The 17,266-nt window shown below is 36.1% G+C and overlaps 1 protein-coding gene across 1 annotated transcript in view; it reads right to left on the minus strand.

The window, feature by feature from the left end:
- Positions 1-17,266, minus strand: part of LOC132561178 (FYVE, RhoGEF and PH domain-containing protein 4-like) — a 70,303-nt gene that overhangs the window by 24,702 nt on the left and 28,335 nt on the right. The window contains exons 4-6 of the mRNA XM_060225904.1: positions 5,980-7,007; positions 3,450-3,554; positions 372-520 (exon numbers count right to left, since the gene is read on the minus strand). Coding sequence (XP_060081887.1) covers positions 372-520; positions 3,450-3,554; positions 5,980-7,007 — 1,282 coding nt within the window. The remainder of the gene's footprint in view (positions 1-371; positions 521-3,449; positions 3,555-5,979; positions 7,008-17,266) is intronic.

Raw genomic sequence — 17,266 nt, forward strand, 5'->3', positions numbered from 1 at the left:
TTATCGTCTGTCTATTATTACTTTGTAGGATGTAGACTGTGGTTCCACAACAACGTTAACTTGTACCAACCTCTGTCACTACTAACAACTGTACTAGGAAGCATCTATAAGTCTATATATATCATGTGTAATTTCCAATTCAAATTCAGAATTAATTACAATGCAATTAGACAGCATTCCTTAGAATTTCTGCAAAGCTCATGGCTTTGTACTTTCTCAAACAGTAGTATTAAGTGAAGAAAGGGATTTTCAGTAAAATTTTATGAGCTATACCTATTTGTCTTGTAATATGCATACCCCTGACAACATATATACTGTACATTTTCCATCCAATGTTAATAAATTGTCCTATGGTTAAAGCATTTATTTACCAGTTTTTCATTCTGTTCTCTAACTGTGGTAACAGGAAGTTGTTATGGAATTGGTAAATACTCGTGACGTTTGAGAATATTTGGTTCATCACGTCTTGAGATAGGAAATTATGTGTCTTGTTCTCCTCACGAACCCGAGCCTGAAAAATCTAAAAACACAAGGAAAAGACTGTCAGGGATCCAAGGCACAAATATTTCGATCAATAATTCATTAATCAGTTTAGATTCCGCTATCTATTTCAACAGTACGTGGATCAAATTTTTTGGTCTCGGTCAAATCTCTTAGGAAGTCATGTTTAAACACAATTATTTTGGAAACCTGGCCTCAGCAAGTGCAGCTCTTTCTTATATCTTTAATATTTGTTTCGTTACGGCTTGAAGGATACTGGTCAATAGCTGTTGAAAAAAAAATATAGTGGTTTTGCCATCAAACAAACAAACTTTGAAACCTTCTATTCAATTTCAGATAGAGATTCTGAATACTTCTCCAATATACATGTTATTTCAATTATGGTATTCATACAAACAGGAGCAAAAACATCAGATAAGATATAAATATATGTATACATAAAAAAAAATCAATTAACTTAAAATTCAGTTGTAATTAAGAGTTCACTTAATTTAAAAATAGCAGGATAAAAATGGCTAAATCAATACAGTAATTAAAAAAAAACCCATTAAAGTACAAATGACTTGTAAAGTATTTATGTAAAGTAACCTTGACTGGCCAGTGGTTGAATACTTGACCACAACAGATACTTTGATTCCTTATGTGCAGTAACCTTGAATGGCCAGTGGTTGAATACTAGACCACAACAGATACTTTGATTCCTAATGTGCAGTAACCTTGAATGGCCAGTGGTTGAATACTAGACCACAACGGATACTTTGATTCCTTATGTGCAGTGAACCAGTGTTTGAATGGCCTTAGTGGTTGAATGGCCAGTGGTTGAATACTAGACCACAACAGATACTTTGATTCCTTATGTGCAGTGACCTTGACTGGCCAGTGTTTGAATACTTGACCACAACAGATACTTTGATTCCTTATGTGCAGTGACCTTGACTGGCCAGTGGTTGAATACTTGACCACAACAGATACTTTGATTCTTTATGTACAGTGACCTTGAATGGCCAGTGTTTGAATACTTGACCACAACAGAGTCTTAATACTACAGTATTATTAGCTGTGATAATCTGATGTTTGCTCACAAGTAAATCAATAACTCCACCAATAAAAAACAAACCATATCGATAAATCCAATAAATCAAAAATGCATTAATTTCAATGAACTGTTCATTATCATTAGCATCCCCAATGTTGTCCTCAGAGCAGTACTTCATCGCTAGCTTTATAATCACACACAGACATGTAATAATAGATGAAAACTGCTGATAGAAAGCATTATCTGTTTCATTTCAACACTTTACACCCTACAATGTGTGCCAATACAAACTAATGGCACTTAGAGACAAAAAAAAACAAGAATGTAATTCTAATTTATTAATTAATATAAAACAAATGACACCCAGCCCTGTGGGTGTGGAATGACTGTAGGGGCTGTTGGCCAGCTAATGTGACAATTAAATACATACCAACAATACAGCCAGCAACATGAGTCAAGCATTTAAGGACAGAAATACATTCTGGTTTCGACAATTTTTTTTTTCTATTTTATTCACAAGCAATCAATTGGCTACCGTTTTTATGCCAGCTGAGTTGGATCAGCTAGCAGAAACTTAAATGCTACTGTCAAATTCAGATGTTTCCACACTGCACTACAGCCCTAATCAATTTCGTTTTATTTAATTTCTCCATCTGGTCTAAAAATAGACTTCCATCAACCTAACCAGCCTCACATAAATGTCCCTGAATGTTTGATGTAACTGAACAGTTGGTTTTAGTGAAGATGGAGTTCTTTACGGACTCATGTCACACAATTTCTAGCATGACTGAAATAATTCTGTTGCCAACAACAGAGGTTTTCCAGTTGTCATCTGCTGCCAGTTTCAATGGCATTGCTAAGTAACAGAATCCTGTATTTAGCCTGACGTTTATATGCGAAAGCCATTTTCACATTAACAGAAATACACAACTATTTAGATACTCAATCAATAAACTGTAAAATAAAACACTCACCAAAAAAGTGATATATTGGAAATTTGAAATGTCTGAGAGATGAGACTTTACAACATTTGTCGAGAACAAATAAATGTTAAACTATTTGGTATTATCGTCTGATAACAGATATTGATCCGTTGGCGGGCCAAATAGGTTAAAGCCTTCAGATTTATGGCAAAGCTACTTGGTCTAGACCAAACTGGTCATAATTGGTCATCATCCCTCCCACCAAAGTCTCAGAATCTGAATCAAGACAGAGACAAACCCAAGAGGTGATGTTCTCCCTGTATATATCACTTCATTAGCTCAGTCAGACACCAGGGTATATATCTTTCTCCTCATTTGCTTAGCCAAACAGTGGAAGCAAGTGTGTATCTTTAGCTCCAATTATTCTGCATTAGGTGTTTTTCCTCAACAGTTTAGCCAAACACTGGCAGGCAGTTGTATATCTCTCTAACTAATCCTTCCATCTTAGATATTCTCTTCACTACTTTAACCAAACACTAGATGCTAGTATGCATTTTTGTTGTTTGTCACTAAATTATAGTTTAGCAATTAAACATTTAAACATTGATAGTAGACATCAGAAAGTATTTTTGCCCCTAAAACAGTACCAAAACATACTAGTGATAAGCAAAGCCATGTCCACATATCAATGTAATTCTTTCACTTAGCACACAGAGTCAATTAAATTCCAACTACTCGGCTCATTATGCTAGAGCATATCTTTCTGATCATAAGCCAAGCTTGTGTGTATTCCTGCTGCTAACTAACTACAGTCCTTTTCAAATGCTTTTGTCTATTTCAGCAGCCAAGTTAACTGGATCATTTTAAGGCTGTGGAAAGGCAAAACTTGTTCACAGCAATCACATGTAGTACAATATACCTGTATCTGTCATTCAGGTGATTCTGTAACACAAATATCTATCAGTTATGAATAAGTGACCTCATTTTACCTGATCAAGAAGATAAAGCCGTGACACATAGGCCTTTTCTGTCTTGAAGAGCTCCTCTGCGATCCTGTGTAGTTTACATTCAGGCGTGACATTGTTATCACAAGTCTGAAATTACAAATAAAGTATTGTTTTTTATCAATGTAGACAGTAATAATAATGTTTTAATGTTTTGATTCAAAATCAGACATAGTAAGGATAGTTGGCTTTAATTGTCTGCAAAACATGTTGTTTGTTTTTTTTTTATTTCAAAGTTTCAAAATTTCTTGATTTCAGCAAAAGTAAACATTGAGGATATATTTTCCCTCACATTCATAAAATGGAATTTTCAACAAAAAAGAAAGTTCAAAGGTTTTTTATTTACCCTGAGGTTTATAAAATGGACAAGGTTTACTGTATCAAACTATGCTTCTAAGTGTCTATTTTCATTTTTTCTACTCATCCTTGAAAATAGCATAAAATGATTGAGCTCTTGAAAAACTGTCTTTATAGTACAGAAATATTTTATCATCTGGAAACTTTCTCATCAATGATACAAATCAGAATATGTCCTTACTACCAGACACATGGTAGAAAACTTTATAAAGACAGTCTGACAAACTCGGATAACAAATATGAACAAAGGGGCATAACTCTGTATAGAACAGATGCTCTATCACAACAAGTTCAATAACTTCATATGCATGTTGAACTTTCTCACACAAATTACAAACTGTATTAGTACTGATGTGTATAGTGAATCAGCAGGACTATGCAGCTGTATTATAATCTATGTGTAATAAGGTAGGAATTATAATGTAGAAGTGACAACAAGACTGTAGTGAAATGAAGTTGAATTGGTTATCTAGCATGTTCTATCAAAAATAAGTCAGTTCAACTGCACTCTTTTCATAACCTGGTCCAATAATATACCCACCTCAGAAATTGTTTTACAATAGCATAACTCTGTACTAGGTATGAACTGACCAGAGTTACCTCCCCTTCAATTTTATTTTCATCATCAGCTTCATATGAAAGTAATGATATTTTCTTACCTCCAACATTACTCATACATAATGAAATGTTTATAGCAACTATAGATACAGTGAAGTTAGGTTCAGGTCTAAGAAATTTACCATTGCCCGTTATTTTTTAGTCAGAAATCAATAACATACTGAAGTCAATAGGCTAGTGAGGTCATGAATTAGACACCTACCACAACAATCATGGTAGGAGATATCGTAGCCATATATAACAAAAAGGTAATTGTTCCAGAAAAAAGAAGCATTTAAAAGTTGATATCAATAAGAGAGGTGTAGCTGTAGGAAAGGAGGCCTGTGAGCCTATGATTAAACGATGGGACGAAGATCGAATTTAATTGATTATCAAATCATTTAATCTCATTTGATGTAATGATCGATTGTAATTTTTAATAACCGATCAAAAGAACCTTAATCATTTCTTGTGATTTAGCAAAATAAAATTCATATTATGCATAGTAAGATGCCAATTGACAATAATATTCATTGTTATCTAAATTCAAGGTAAGTGAGGTATTTATCATCAAAGTTAAAAAAAAAAGAAAATATTACTGCCACAGAGAACACATTCACTTTCTATGAATATTGAACACACAGCTGGTTATGTAGTCAATTTGATACACAGAAAAGCCTATCTGATGTTAACTGATAGTTGATTATGGATTTTAACTGATTTCCAATCACTATAGTTTACATGATCACTCACTTTAACACTTTGCAAACATGACAAAATAATGTCATTTATACCTGTAGTATTATCACAGGTGTATATTTCTTAAGTCATTGTCATCCTCTGGACCAGGTGACCTAATAAGGATGTGACATGGTCATCCTCTGGACCAGGTGAGCAAAATAGGGGTGTGACAAGGTCATACTCTGGACCAGGTGACCTAATAAGGGTGTGACATGGTCGTACTCTGGACCAGGTGAGCTAAGTGAGGATGAGACATCTATATACATACTTTGTCTTAATCACTGTCATCCTCCGGACCAGGTGACCTAATAAGGATGTGACATGGTCATCTTCTGGACCAGGTGAGCAAAATAGGGGTGTGACAAGGTCATACTCTGGACCAGGTGACCTAATAAGGATGTGACATGGTCGTGCTCTGGACCAGGTGAGCTAAGTGAGGATGAGACATCTATATACATACTTTGTCTTAATCACTGTCATCCTCCGGACCAGGTGACCTAATAAGGATGTGACATGGTCATCCTCTGGACCAGGTGAGCAAAATAGGGGTGTGACAAGGTCATACTCTGGACCAGGTGACCTAATAAGGGTGTGACATGGTCATACTCTGGACCAGGTGAGCAAAATAGGGGTGTGACATGGTCATACTCTGGACCAGGTGAGCAAAACAGGGGTGTGACATGGTCATACTCTGGACCAGGTGAGCAAAATAGGGATGTGACATGGTCATACTCTGGACCAGGTGAGCAAAATAGGGGTGTAACATGGTCATACTCTGGACCAGGTGAGCTAAATAAGGATGTGACATCTATATACTTACTTTGTCTAAATCTTGTTCATCCTCATGATTGTCGACATCACTGTCCCAATCACTATACTCATCGAAACTCATGTCGGAGTCTGACCAACTCGAGTCAAACAACTCCACTACATTAACTGTTGAAAATCCAACAGTGCTACAATCCGAGGCAATACCGGACTCGGCCTCCGTCCGATCGTGCCCATTAGAGAAACTGTCTGACTGTGACGTTCCACCAAACTCTGAAGATCGCAAACTATTCCTGGCACTGTTGTCGGAGGTATCCACGGAAATGGCATTCCTATCCCGTCGGAGTCGTGGTGACCCCTGCGGTGTTCGTGGTTTATGTTTGTTTTTCAAAAATTTGTTGGAGTCATCACTACTATTAGATCTTTCAAACTTCTGTTTCAACTCGCGCACACTTTTTGTACCATCTTTGTCCAGATTGGAAGTTTTTTCCCCGTTAGGCTCATTATGATTAATTTGTTCAACAACTGCTTTTACAAAGCCTTTTTTCATAACTAGATTACTAAATTTCTCGTCGCGCGAAAATGCACAACAATGCTTCCTAGCTTTATCTGTGTAGCTAGGAAACAGAAGAATTTTCCCACCACTCCGGACAACAGTCCGACTCCTATATATTCCAGGAGACGGCGGTGCAGAATACGTTTCTTTTGCACTATTTAAAATTTGAAAATCACGTAATCGCTTTTGTACTATACCACTTATATTCGGAGAGCCAGGTCTAGAACCGTTAGCACATCCAGTTGGCGAAAAATCTGATGTAGATTCTAAAATAGATCCCTTTCCAGAATCACTTGAATTGCTGGTTGATGGCGCTACTGCTCTTTGACCTCCAGGGTCGTCAGATTTTTTATGAAGTCTTCCTATTAAACAATCATCTTCATTTTCATCATCTTCATCATCATCACCTTTTTCGAGTGATGTTCGAGTATGAATCACTAATCCATTTTTTGTTTTCCGTCCAGATTTCCGAGAGAAACTGACATTGCTGAACAATCTGTCCAAGAACTTGGGCTTGCTTGGTGCTGTTGGTTGAAATAAACAAAATATTAGATAAGTGATTATGTAGTGTAGAAAACTCTGTTACAGGATTTTGGAAATTATGACAAGGTCCTTGAAAATCACTAAATATACAAAAAAATTGGAAGAAAACATCAGAAGTAAAAAATGACTAAAATCAGTATTATTGTGTACCAAATAAGGTAAATATATGAATAGTTAAACATTGATCAGCACACAGAATGACAAGGATAGGTATATATACATTTACATAGATTCTCACTTGATATGAAACATCAACATTAAAAGTAATTTATTTTTCGATTCTCTCACCTGGCTGAGATATGGAACATCAACATTAAAAGTCAGTTATTTTTAATTTTGTATGTCCCCTAACAACAGGATCTTCTACAGTGAGATGTCTATAGTCAGGTTTGAGTCACCTGTATCAGTAAATTGTCTGGTGCAGGTCTTGATAAGGACAGGTACCCAAAATGTCAAGTATTTGGTAAGACAGATTTTTGTCTAAATAGAGGGATCAGCAAAGTCGGGTGTCAATAGAATCAGAAAATTACTGAGACAAGACGTCTATAGTCTTACATATAGCATTGTTTTGGCTTCCTACGTCAGTGGGTGGGTGGGACAGGGAAGTGGAGATCGCGACAACTTAGGCTAGACCTCAAAATAGCATCTCACCACTAATGTATGGTAAAGTTTATCTCATTTGTGTCGTAAAATTCAGAATCCTGCGCATTCTGTCTGGTGTAGATGTAGTGCAGACTTGATATACACATTGATATTTTATTGGACAGCAGCTGTAGACAAAAACCATGTAATGTTGTGTTTTCATTGATACTACATCAAACATCATTACCTGCTATCAGAAAACAGTATGGATTTTGTGTTTCCTAGTTTTCCTTAACACAAACCATACCCCCAGAGAGATACCACTGCTGTAGACTTTTAGGGACAGAGGCCGGTGTTCAGCACATCTGTTTAAACATTTATTACACTCAGTCTATTACAGGAAGAACCCACTTACTGTTCTGTATGTAACATTGAAGTACTTCTACATCTATAAATGTTGCTCCGATGGGCCAGAACAAATACTTTGCCCTTTGACCTATGACCTAACTATGATTGGCCTGTTAATTTGGCCAGTTATTAAAAGTCGTACAAGAGTAAAAGTATCAATGAACACAATGATCACTGAACTCTGAGGTCTTCCTCAGACAAAGGTGACCATCCTTATGGCCTCTAGGAAAGTGTCACGATGTTCAGTATTGTTTGAACTCTTGGTCAAGACAAGCATGTGCTTGGCCACTAACCTGAACCAGTGTTGTAGTACTCTACTCATATATTTTCATATTGCTGCTTTGTCATAGCTGAATTCAGTGACTCAGAGTTTCGAAAGAAAGCAAGTATTGCAGTCGATGACTTCTTAAGATCTGAGCTATAAGGAAATCTTAGGATTTCTCAGGGTAGAACAATGGCCAAACAAAATTACATCTTGACCAATTGACTTGTGGGTCCTATATCACCAATGTTAATCAAATGATTGCAAATTCACCACGAAAACTCTTAAATGATATTTCAGTATCTAAATACAATTCCCAGAAATTTTTTGTTTTGTTTTTTGTTTCTGGAAAACGAGAAATAAATGGAAGTTTTAAAACCCAAATAAATAACAGCTTTAATACTGATTCTGAATCACAAAGTCAAAATACATGTACTCTCTGATTTCACAATGATTTAGAGAATTTCCAATGGTAGAAGATTGGTACTTAGTAAGCACGTAACTGGAAACGTTTTATATGAAATAAGATAATTTTATCATCACACTAATTCTATGATGAATAAAAACTTTCAGAACATGGAAAAACAAATCCAGATGTCAGCTGATGCATGTTGCCTATTGAGAGCTGAATAATTAATCAGCAACCAGAAATTGCCTGATTAATGGAAAACCCAATATATAAACATGTTTCTATCACGCGTTTTAAACTTTCAGCAGATCTGCTTTGTGTGCGGGGGAATTAGCTTCAGGTTCTCAACAGTGCCATTATCTTTAGTGCTTTTAAGTCTCTTGCAGTATGGCTTACCAGAGCAGTACAGTAATTATAGTTAGGTGTTTAAAACTGAAGGTGCACTGAGTGTTGTCCAGCAAATTTAAAGGTGTACCAAGCATCGTTGTTGATAATTCTGTTTAAAACTGTACTATTGGTATTGGAATATTTACGATAAAAACAACATATTGTCATGTAGTTTTGTCAAATGTTTGCATCTAAATAGGGTGGTTGATTCCCAAGAGAAACATACGACAGTTTTCCTTGTAGTATTGGGGAGGGAGAGATATTGATTTTTCCCCTGTCTGATCTGTATGCAGGCTGTGAGGTTCAGAATAACTAGGGACATATCTGTATGGTTATAGGCATCAAGGATGTCACTGTGCTGGAGACTACCAAGTAAACACAGCAGATTCTAACTGCAGGGGCATGGAAAAGTATGGTGTTATAGTAAACGAAGGGCTCTAGGGGATAGGGTGCTGCTCCTCTGTCATAGAGAGGGCACTGTTCCCCAGTCATAGTCAGGACATGACTGGAGACAGAATTTTATGTAAAAAAAAATTTTTTTTTTAAGTATCTGAACGGAACAGCCAGTGGTCCAAATACAGGGTATTAAAATATCCCAATGGGCCTATTCGGCTACCAATTATAAGATGTGTTTGCTGCCCCGCTCCACAGTGTTGGCTTTCATTGATTTTGGGGTGAGGTTATAAAGGAGCTGAACAAGTAATGCAGACAGCTGTGAGAAGCCCTTCATTAACCCTGTGAAGAAGGTTGAACATCAATTGATCACCGATATTGATCTATGACAACGACAATGTATGCCTTCTCTTAATTATTTAAAACCTTCTTGAATCCAAATACAGAATGCAGCTTAATCCTCAATAAAGACTTAGGAACTGATGTAAAATTTGTTTAAAATTTGTTTACAAGACATGAATGCCCTTTCTCTTATTGAAACCAGAAAACCTTATTTGTTGTAAGAGCCTGATGTTATGATACTATTGGGTAAGTTATGTCCCTCAACACTACCAAAAAAATACGTTGAGGCATGAAGAAAAAAATCCATCAGATATTCCAATTAAGGTTATCTAGCTATCCTCTGTTCCAAATGACCTTGCTTCTGTCCTTCTAGGAAATAAGGTAATCAACCAAGTTTGAAGAAAACATCTTCCCCATGGGACATGAATGTTCGTTTAACTTTGTTTAATCCATTCTTGTTGAGAAGCTTTTCTTAATGGTTATCTAAAATTTTCTATCTGAGGTCTCTGCCTCAACCTCCTGGGTAATACCATCTTCGTGTTAACACATTAAATCACTTTGGTGTTGGTACAGGAAGTATCTCAACAGAAGAGTCAGGTCTTACAATCAGTTAGATTCTACCTGTCATCTTGGCTCTAAGCATATTACATATCACACTGACCTAATGCTCAGTATGATGGACAAGACATTATTTTCCCTCCTTGGCCATACTTCTATACAAAAAAAACCCCCAAAAAAACCAAAGGGCCATAACTCTTCATATCATGCATTACATTAGAAAGTCAACTGCTGTCTGAAGACACAATATACCTCCGGTCAGTTAAACTAGGCGAGGAATTTAAACACATGACTTTTTAAATAAAAACAATCACTTTTCTGTCTAGTGGTAGTTCTCTTCATGTTTTTCTTATAATTCAAAAAATCAATTTGAGATCATATGATAAAAATCTTATTATAGATAGGGATACTAGTGAAACAATAATCGTTCTTATGTGGTCACTATTCACATTGATGGTATGACCAATATTAGCAGCTGAATCACCAATAACACACCTATATCTCATTTCATTAGCTTTGACTCAGTGTAATTTCATTCATGTCTTGCTCTCACAATGTTGTGCACACAGCAGCAGACAAAACTTGAGTCCCCAACTCTGTATTACAAGACAAGAGGCCTAGCGGCCTTGATGGTCACCTGAGATAAGCAATATTGAACATAAAGGTTAAAGGATAGTTGTCAAGTGTCATGAAACAGAAATTGTGACAATGAATATAGTAAGCCAGTGTCAGTATGCATACCATCAAAACTGTCATCCTATACTGATAATTCTTATCCAGTGGGGAAATAACCAACGTTATGTACAAAAATGCAATTTTCCTATAAAAAATTACAGTAAAGTCTATAAAAAATATTCCCCACAGGAAGGAATGTGAGACTCATTTTGGTAATTAAAGCACCTTAAGATGCTTCCATTCATGAAGAGCATTTGATTCTGCCAAATCTGGGTCTTGAGAAGAAGATTATTGAAATTTAAGTCAATTTGACCCTTTTTGCTCCACCTGATGAGCCCCTGGCGGTCAGTCAGGATCAAAATTGGCATACCATCAAGCTGTCACCATTCACTTGTAATTCTAACCATGTTTGAAATATTTCCAATGGAAATTACATGAATTATGCTAAAAACACTAGTTTCCCTATATAAACTTCGGTAAACTTTACCCCCTCCTAACAGGGAATTGTGAGACCCTGGGGCTATGAAATTCACAATTTTGGTAAAGCACCTTAAGATTCATCCATTCATAAAGAGTATTTGATTCTGCCAAATCTGGGTCTTGAGAAGAAGATTATTGAAATTTAAGTCAATTTGACCCCTTTTGCTCTGCCCAACAGCCTCTGGGAGTCAGTTAGGATCAAAATTGGCAAACCATCAAGCCTTCATCCTTCACTCATAACTTTAACCATGTTTGAAATATTTCCAATGGAAATTAAAACAAATTATTCTATAAAATCTAGTTTTCTATATAAACTATAGTGAACTTTACCCCCTCCCAACGGGGAAATTTGAGACCCTTGGGCCATGAAATTCACAATTTTGGTAAAGCATCTTAAGATTCATCCATTCATAAAGAGTATTTGATTCTGCCATATCTGGGTCTTGAGAAGAAAATTTTTGAAATCCAAGTTAATTTGACACCTTTTAGCCCTGCCCCTTTTGCTCCTGAGGGATGGAGACTGTATAACTCATAATTTTGGTTCATCTTAGGAGAGGGAAGTTTTCTGAAAAATTTCATTGAAATTGGATCAAGGGATTTTGCACGTCGTTGGATGAAATGGATGAAACGTATTTGAATAGGTCAGCATGAGACTTTGAGATCTAACAAGTGTATTTCACTTCCCATTTTGATAAGACATTTGAGGTAATAAAAGGGGATAGTCATTGTGCAATTAAGTGACTTTAAAACTTTTAAATCAAAATAAGCATCATAAAACTGATGACACAATTTTCATAAACACTTATCTGTAGGTATAAGTCTGAATCCACATTCCACATATTGATATGTCAATGCCAACAAACTTCTGTCAAAACACAAGCAAACATGTTTACCCATCCCTCTCACCACTCACATTGTACCCGTTTGTATGAGGTTTAATAACTCAATATGATTTTTACAGCTGTCTTGTTCAACCCAGAACACTTGGCATATTGCATTCAGAACATCATTCAAATCACTTGGATGCTTTGCCTCAAAAAGAGCCAAAAAAAAAAAAAAACCAATGTAATTGATCATAAAAACATACATATATTGTATATACCATAGGCAAGAATCTCACTCCAGTAAATGTTTGCTTCTATTGAGATGATGAGTAAAAGTGTCAAATTGACATTGATCAAAATATATTCAAGGTTAAATCAATTTAATTTCTGTGGGCACCTGCTGCGGAATTATTTTTTTATAAAGTACATATGTACTAACATGTCTACCAGAAGTCTTGATTCTCTTTTAACATTTCCTTTTTTGTTCAAAGAGACAAAAATTAACAATGCTGTGAAAGTTTTTTACCAGAGTGTTGTGTAAGAGAATGCTTGAACACAGGGTCCACTGAATAGTACCATTGCTGTGTCATGTATAATTCATAAAGATCGTCTCCTGCCTGAGTCAGCCAGTATCTTTGTGTTAGGTAATTATACACACTGTGACAAGTTAATTACCAGTGCTCTTGATTCTAATTTAGACATGAGTAGTATTCATAGAAGCTTATCCAATATTTCTTTGGGGTTTTTTTTCGTCTTTTTTTAAGATTGATTTTAAAATGTCAACCCAAAACAAAAGGGACAATGAAAAGGGAAAAGATGTCAATTTTTGATGGTGAATAGGATATCGAATGGGTGGAAGATCGTGAGTCTAAAATTTTAAAGTTGAATAAAATGGAAAAGAAAGTTTTTGTACAGAATTGCTCAAACCATTCTCCAATGCCATGTTCGATTGTCTATTTAAGCAGAAGAATTATAAAAATTTCAAAATGGTACATTTCATGTCTTGAATTTTCACTTTAAAACCAAACATATTTTGCTCATTATTGTTTACATAACATATAGTCATTGTTGAGCAACATTCTTGGTGGAATAAGACTCTAAGCATCTCTTAATTCACCTAATATCTTAAACAACATGGAAAAATCATTCATGAAATAATAAATATTTTCTACATAATAATTTATGATAATGATTATGATAAGGCAAAAATCAATGTGCTAGGAAAGGACAGTTTTGGTATAATGAATGGACATTGAAATGGATGAAAAAAAAATAAAAAAAAAATGCTTTCAGCAAATCTATCAAAGGGATTAAAACTGGAGATCTTTATCAAGGATTTAAGGTCATTCACAAACTGGAGATTATATTTAAAATTATTTAAATTGAATCATGTTTGTGCTGAAATATTTTCTTATAACCTCATGTACTGCAATCACTCACTCAGTTTAAGAATTAAACACATTATTTAAGTAAAAATAAAGATCTCCAGTTTTGTACCACACTTTCACTCTGGAGAAATATACTGTAAACCTACGAATTTCGTGGAACCTTAGTGCTTATTGCAGTGAAAGTATTGTACTAAAATTTGATTGTGCTAATTGCATTTTCCATATGCTGTTCATATTTAATCATTTTTTTTTTTTAAATAATTTGCCTAAAAGTGCTGATGTGAAAAAAAATTATCTGCGCCAAATTAAGTATGCTTACTGTTGTGAAATAAATATGTGATTACATTGAACACACTTGAGTCCAAAACTCGAAACTTAGCACACAGGGGTCTGTATATATAAACCGTAAAAACCCTCGTACCCTATAAACATCGTTACAGGCCCTTGTATGTCAAGTCTCCAGTTTTGGATTCCAATGTAGTCACACATGAGAGCATACAATGAAACTCTGAGAAAAGGAAAACGATCTACATAAGTAGTTGTATATCTCAACAAAATGGCATATATATGTCCATATATAGATATAGACCATTAAGTCAAACAACACAGACCTTTAAACACCAGGGAACAAATATGTGAACTATAGACCATGGTGACAAATGATAAACCTTTAGACCCAAGGGGCCATTTATGTGAACTGTAGACCACGAGAAGAAACGATAGACCTTTAGACACCAGGGGCCATATATGTGAACTATAGACCAAGGGGACAAATGATAGACCTTTAGACCCCAGGGGCCATTTATGTGAACTGTAGACCACAGGGACAAACGATAGACCTTTAGACACCATGGGCCATTTATGTGAACTGTAGACCATGGGGCCAAACAATAGACCTATAGACCCCAGGGGCCATTTATGTGAACTATAGACCACGGGGACAAACGATAGACCTTTAGACACCAGGGTCCATATATGTCAACAAAAGACCACGAGGACAAACGATAGACCTTTAGACCCCAGGGGCCATTTATATGAACTAAAGACCATGGGGACAAACGATAGACCTTTAGACACCAGGGACCACATATGTGAACTGTAGACCACGAGAACAAATGATAGACCTTTAGACACCATGGACCATATATGTGAACTATAGACCATGGGGACAAACGATAGACCTTTAGACACCAGGGGCCATATATATCAACTATAGACCACGGGGACAAACGATAAACCTTTAGATACCAAGGGCCATATATGTGAACTATAGACCACAAGGACAAACGATAGACCTTTAGACACCAGGGGCCATATATGTCAACTAAACACCACGAGGACAAACGATAGACCTTTAGACACCAGGGACCACATATGTGAACTATAGACCATGGATACAAACGATAGACCTTTAGACACCAGGGACCACATATGTGAACTATAGACCATGGGTACAAACGATAGACCTTAAGACACCAGCGACCACATATGTGAACTATAGACCACAGGGACAAACGACAGACCTTTAGACACCAGGGACCATATATACGAACTATAGACCATTCATTGTAGGAATTTTAGATCAGAACTGAATTCCTTAGTTGTAGTCAAAGTCTTGTTAAAATGCTGTCTTTTCCATTCCTGTAACCCATCCCACAGTTACTGCTAGTACAATAGGACCTTAATTTAAATCCTGCTGAATAGATGTGCACCCTAACAGACACTGTAATGGGGAGAAACTGCACTCCCCGGGAAATGTGGCTTGGCAAAATAGCTCTAATTGGAAAAGGATTCTGGTGATAAAATTCCTGTGTCCATGTGTCGTTATTGGTGTACATTGAGACTGAGAGAAATCAATAGATTTATACTCCAGCCACATCTGCTAATGTCTCAACTCCAATGTCAGCTAAACACAAATACCATTACAATATATAAACGGGAAAAAATCTATAAAATCACCCTGCCTCATCAATATCCCTATAGAAATGGAATCGGTGAGTCAGCTTAGACAGGGTGGATAACACTACAGGATCAGAAAACAAAACAACACAATATAGAAATGTGAAATGGATTCTAGAGTACAACTGCTCTGAATGTGTGAGTGTAAAAAGGAAAAATGTGCGCAAGTATAGAAATATGAAAGAAATAGATATGGTAAAAATGTCATAAGAAGATATTGAGAACAAACAAAATGCTTACCGCACATACACATGGTGACTCTGGGGCGTGTCACAACAGAGGTATAGATCCAAGATTATATTATCACCACTTATAGGTACTCATAATGATATACATATTAGTGTCATTTTTCTTTTCGTACAACATATATCAAGGAATTATCTTACCCCACATGCACATGGTGGCTGGTTACACAAACACTATAATTCCACTGTCACACGTTTAACATAGCTACTCTGTTCAGTACAATGCTGAATACTAGTATTGAATCCTCAGAGCCCGTGGTAGCGAAGCACAAAAATCCATGGTTGTATCTGCTGGTTTCATTGATGCTGTCGCTGCTGACTCCCAATACTGTCACCCAGCACTGTCATGGTGGAGGGCAAGGTCGTGGTGCCGCTACACAACTACCGATACTCACTCTATCTGCCACTTTGCAATGATGAGTAAGAAAGCCTTCACTATTGAGTCAATGATTATCATTGATGAATTATTAATGTCAAGCTCCCATATGATTACCATCGACTACTGCACAGCTCCACAAACATAGGTCTGCTAATAGTCTACAGCATCACTATACCATACACTCCATTTCCGTATCAATAAGCATGTCAATATGTGCTATAGAGAGTGGCATGCATTTTCCTAGACAAAATCAATTTCAACTCGATTTGTCTTTCACAAACCCAATGGGAATTTTCAAAGAAAGCAAACAGTCCTTTGATGGTGATGTGGATAATCCTCCATCCCGTTAACATTACAGTGATGCCACGTAAAACCATGCAGTGATGGATTACGGATTGTAGTGGTTCATAAGCATTATTAAGAAACCAATTATATACTGTACCACTCCAAATTATAGACCCAGTGTAGGAGGCATACAGAAAAACATCTACTGATTCTCATTGAATCATTGAAAGCAGGCAATGAGTCAAGGTCTTTTGCTAAAATAGGGTGTAAGGGTGCTCAGGTACAAAAGCTGATCTTTGAACTTCATATGAATGTAGATGTTGGGGATAGGTTAGGAGGGTTCCAATGTTTTGAAGAATATATTGAGATTGAAGTGTGTTTTCACTGCATTTACAGTCGTATAAATGCAATTGGTTATAGACATATTCTATCTTGTGTGACTGTGACATGCCCATTAAAGCACCGGTATTGAAAAAGAAGTTTTAACTATATGTATAATTAAAACAAGAGATCCCACAAAGATCTTCGTGTCCACCATTGTTTGATCTTTATTTGTTCTTTTAAAGTTGGATTTTCTCTATTTTATTTTCTTCTCTCCTCTGTTTTAGTCCTGATTTACAAGAAGTTTGAAAATTTATTTTAAGAAATATCTTAATTTTAAACT

The sequence above is a fragment of the Ylistrum balloti genome, unplaced genomic scaffold (assembly GCF_031769215.1).
Source record: "Ylistrum balloti isolate Yb309-2 unplaced genomic scaffold, AGI_CSIRO_Ybal_v1 Utg371166, whole genome shotgun sequence".
NCBI classification, from domain to species: domain Eukaryota; kingdom Metazoa; phylum Mollusca; class Bivalvia; order Pectinida; family Pectinidae; genus Ylistrum; species Ylistrum balloti.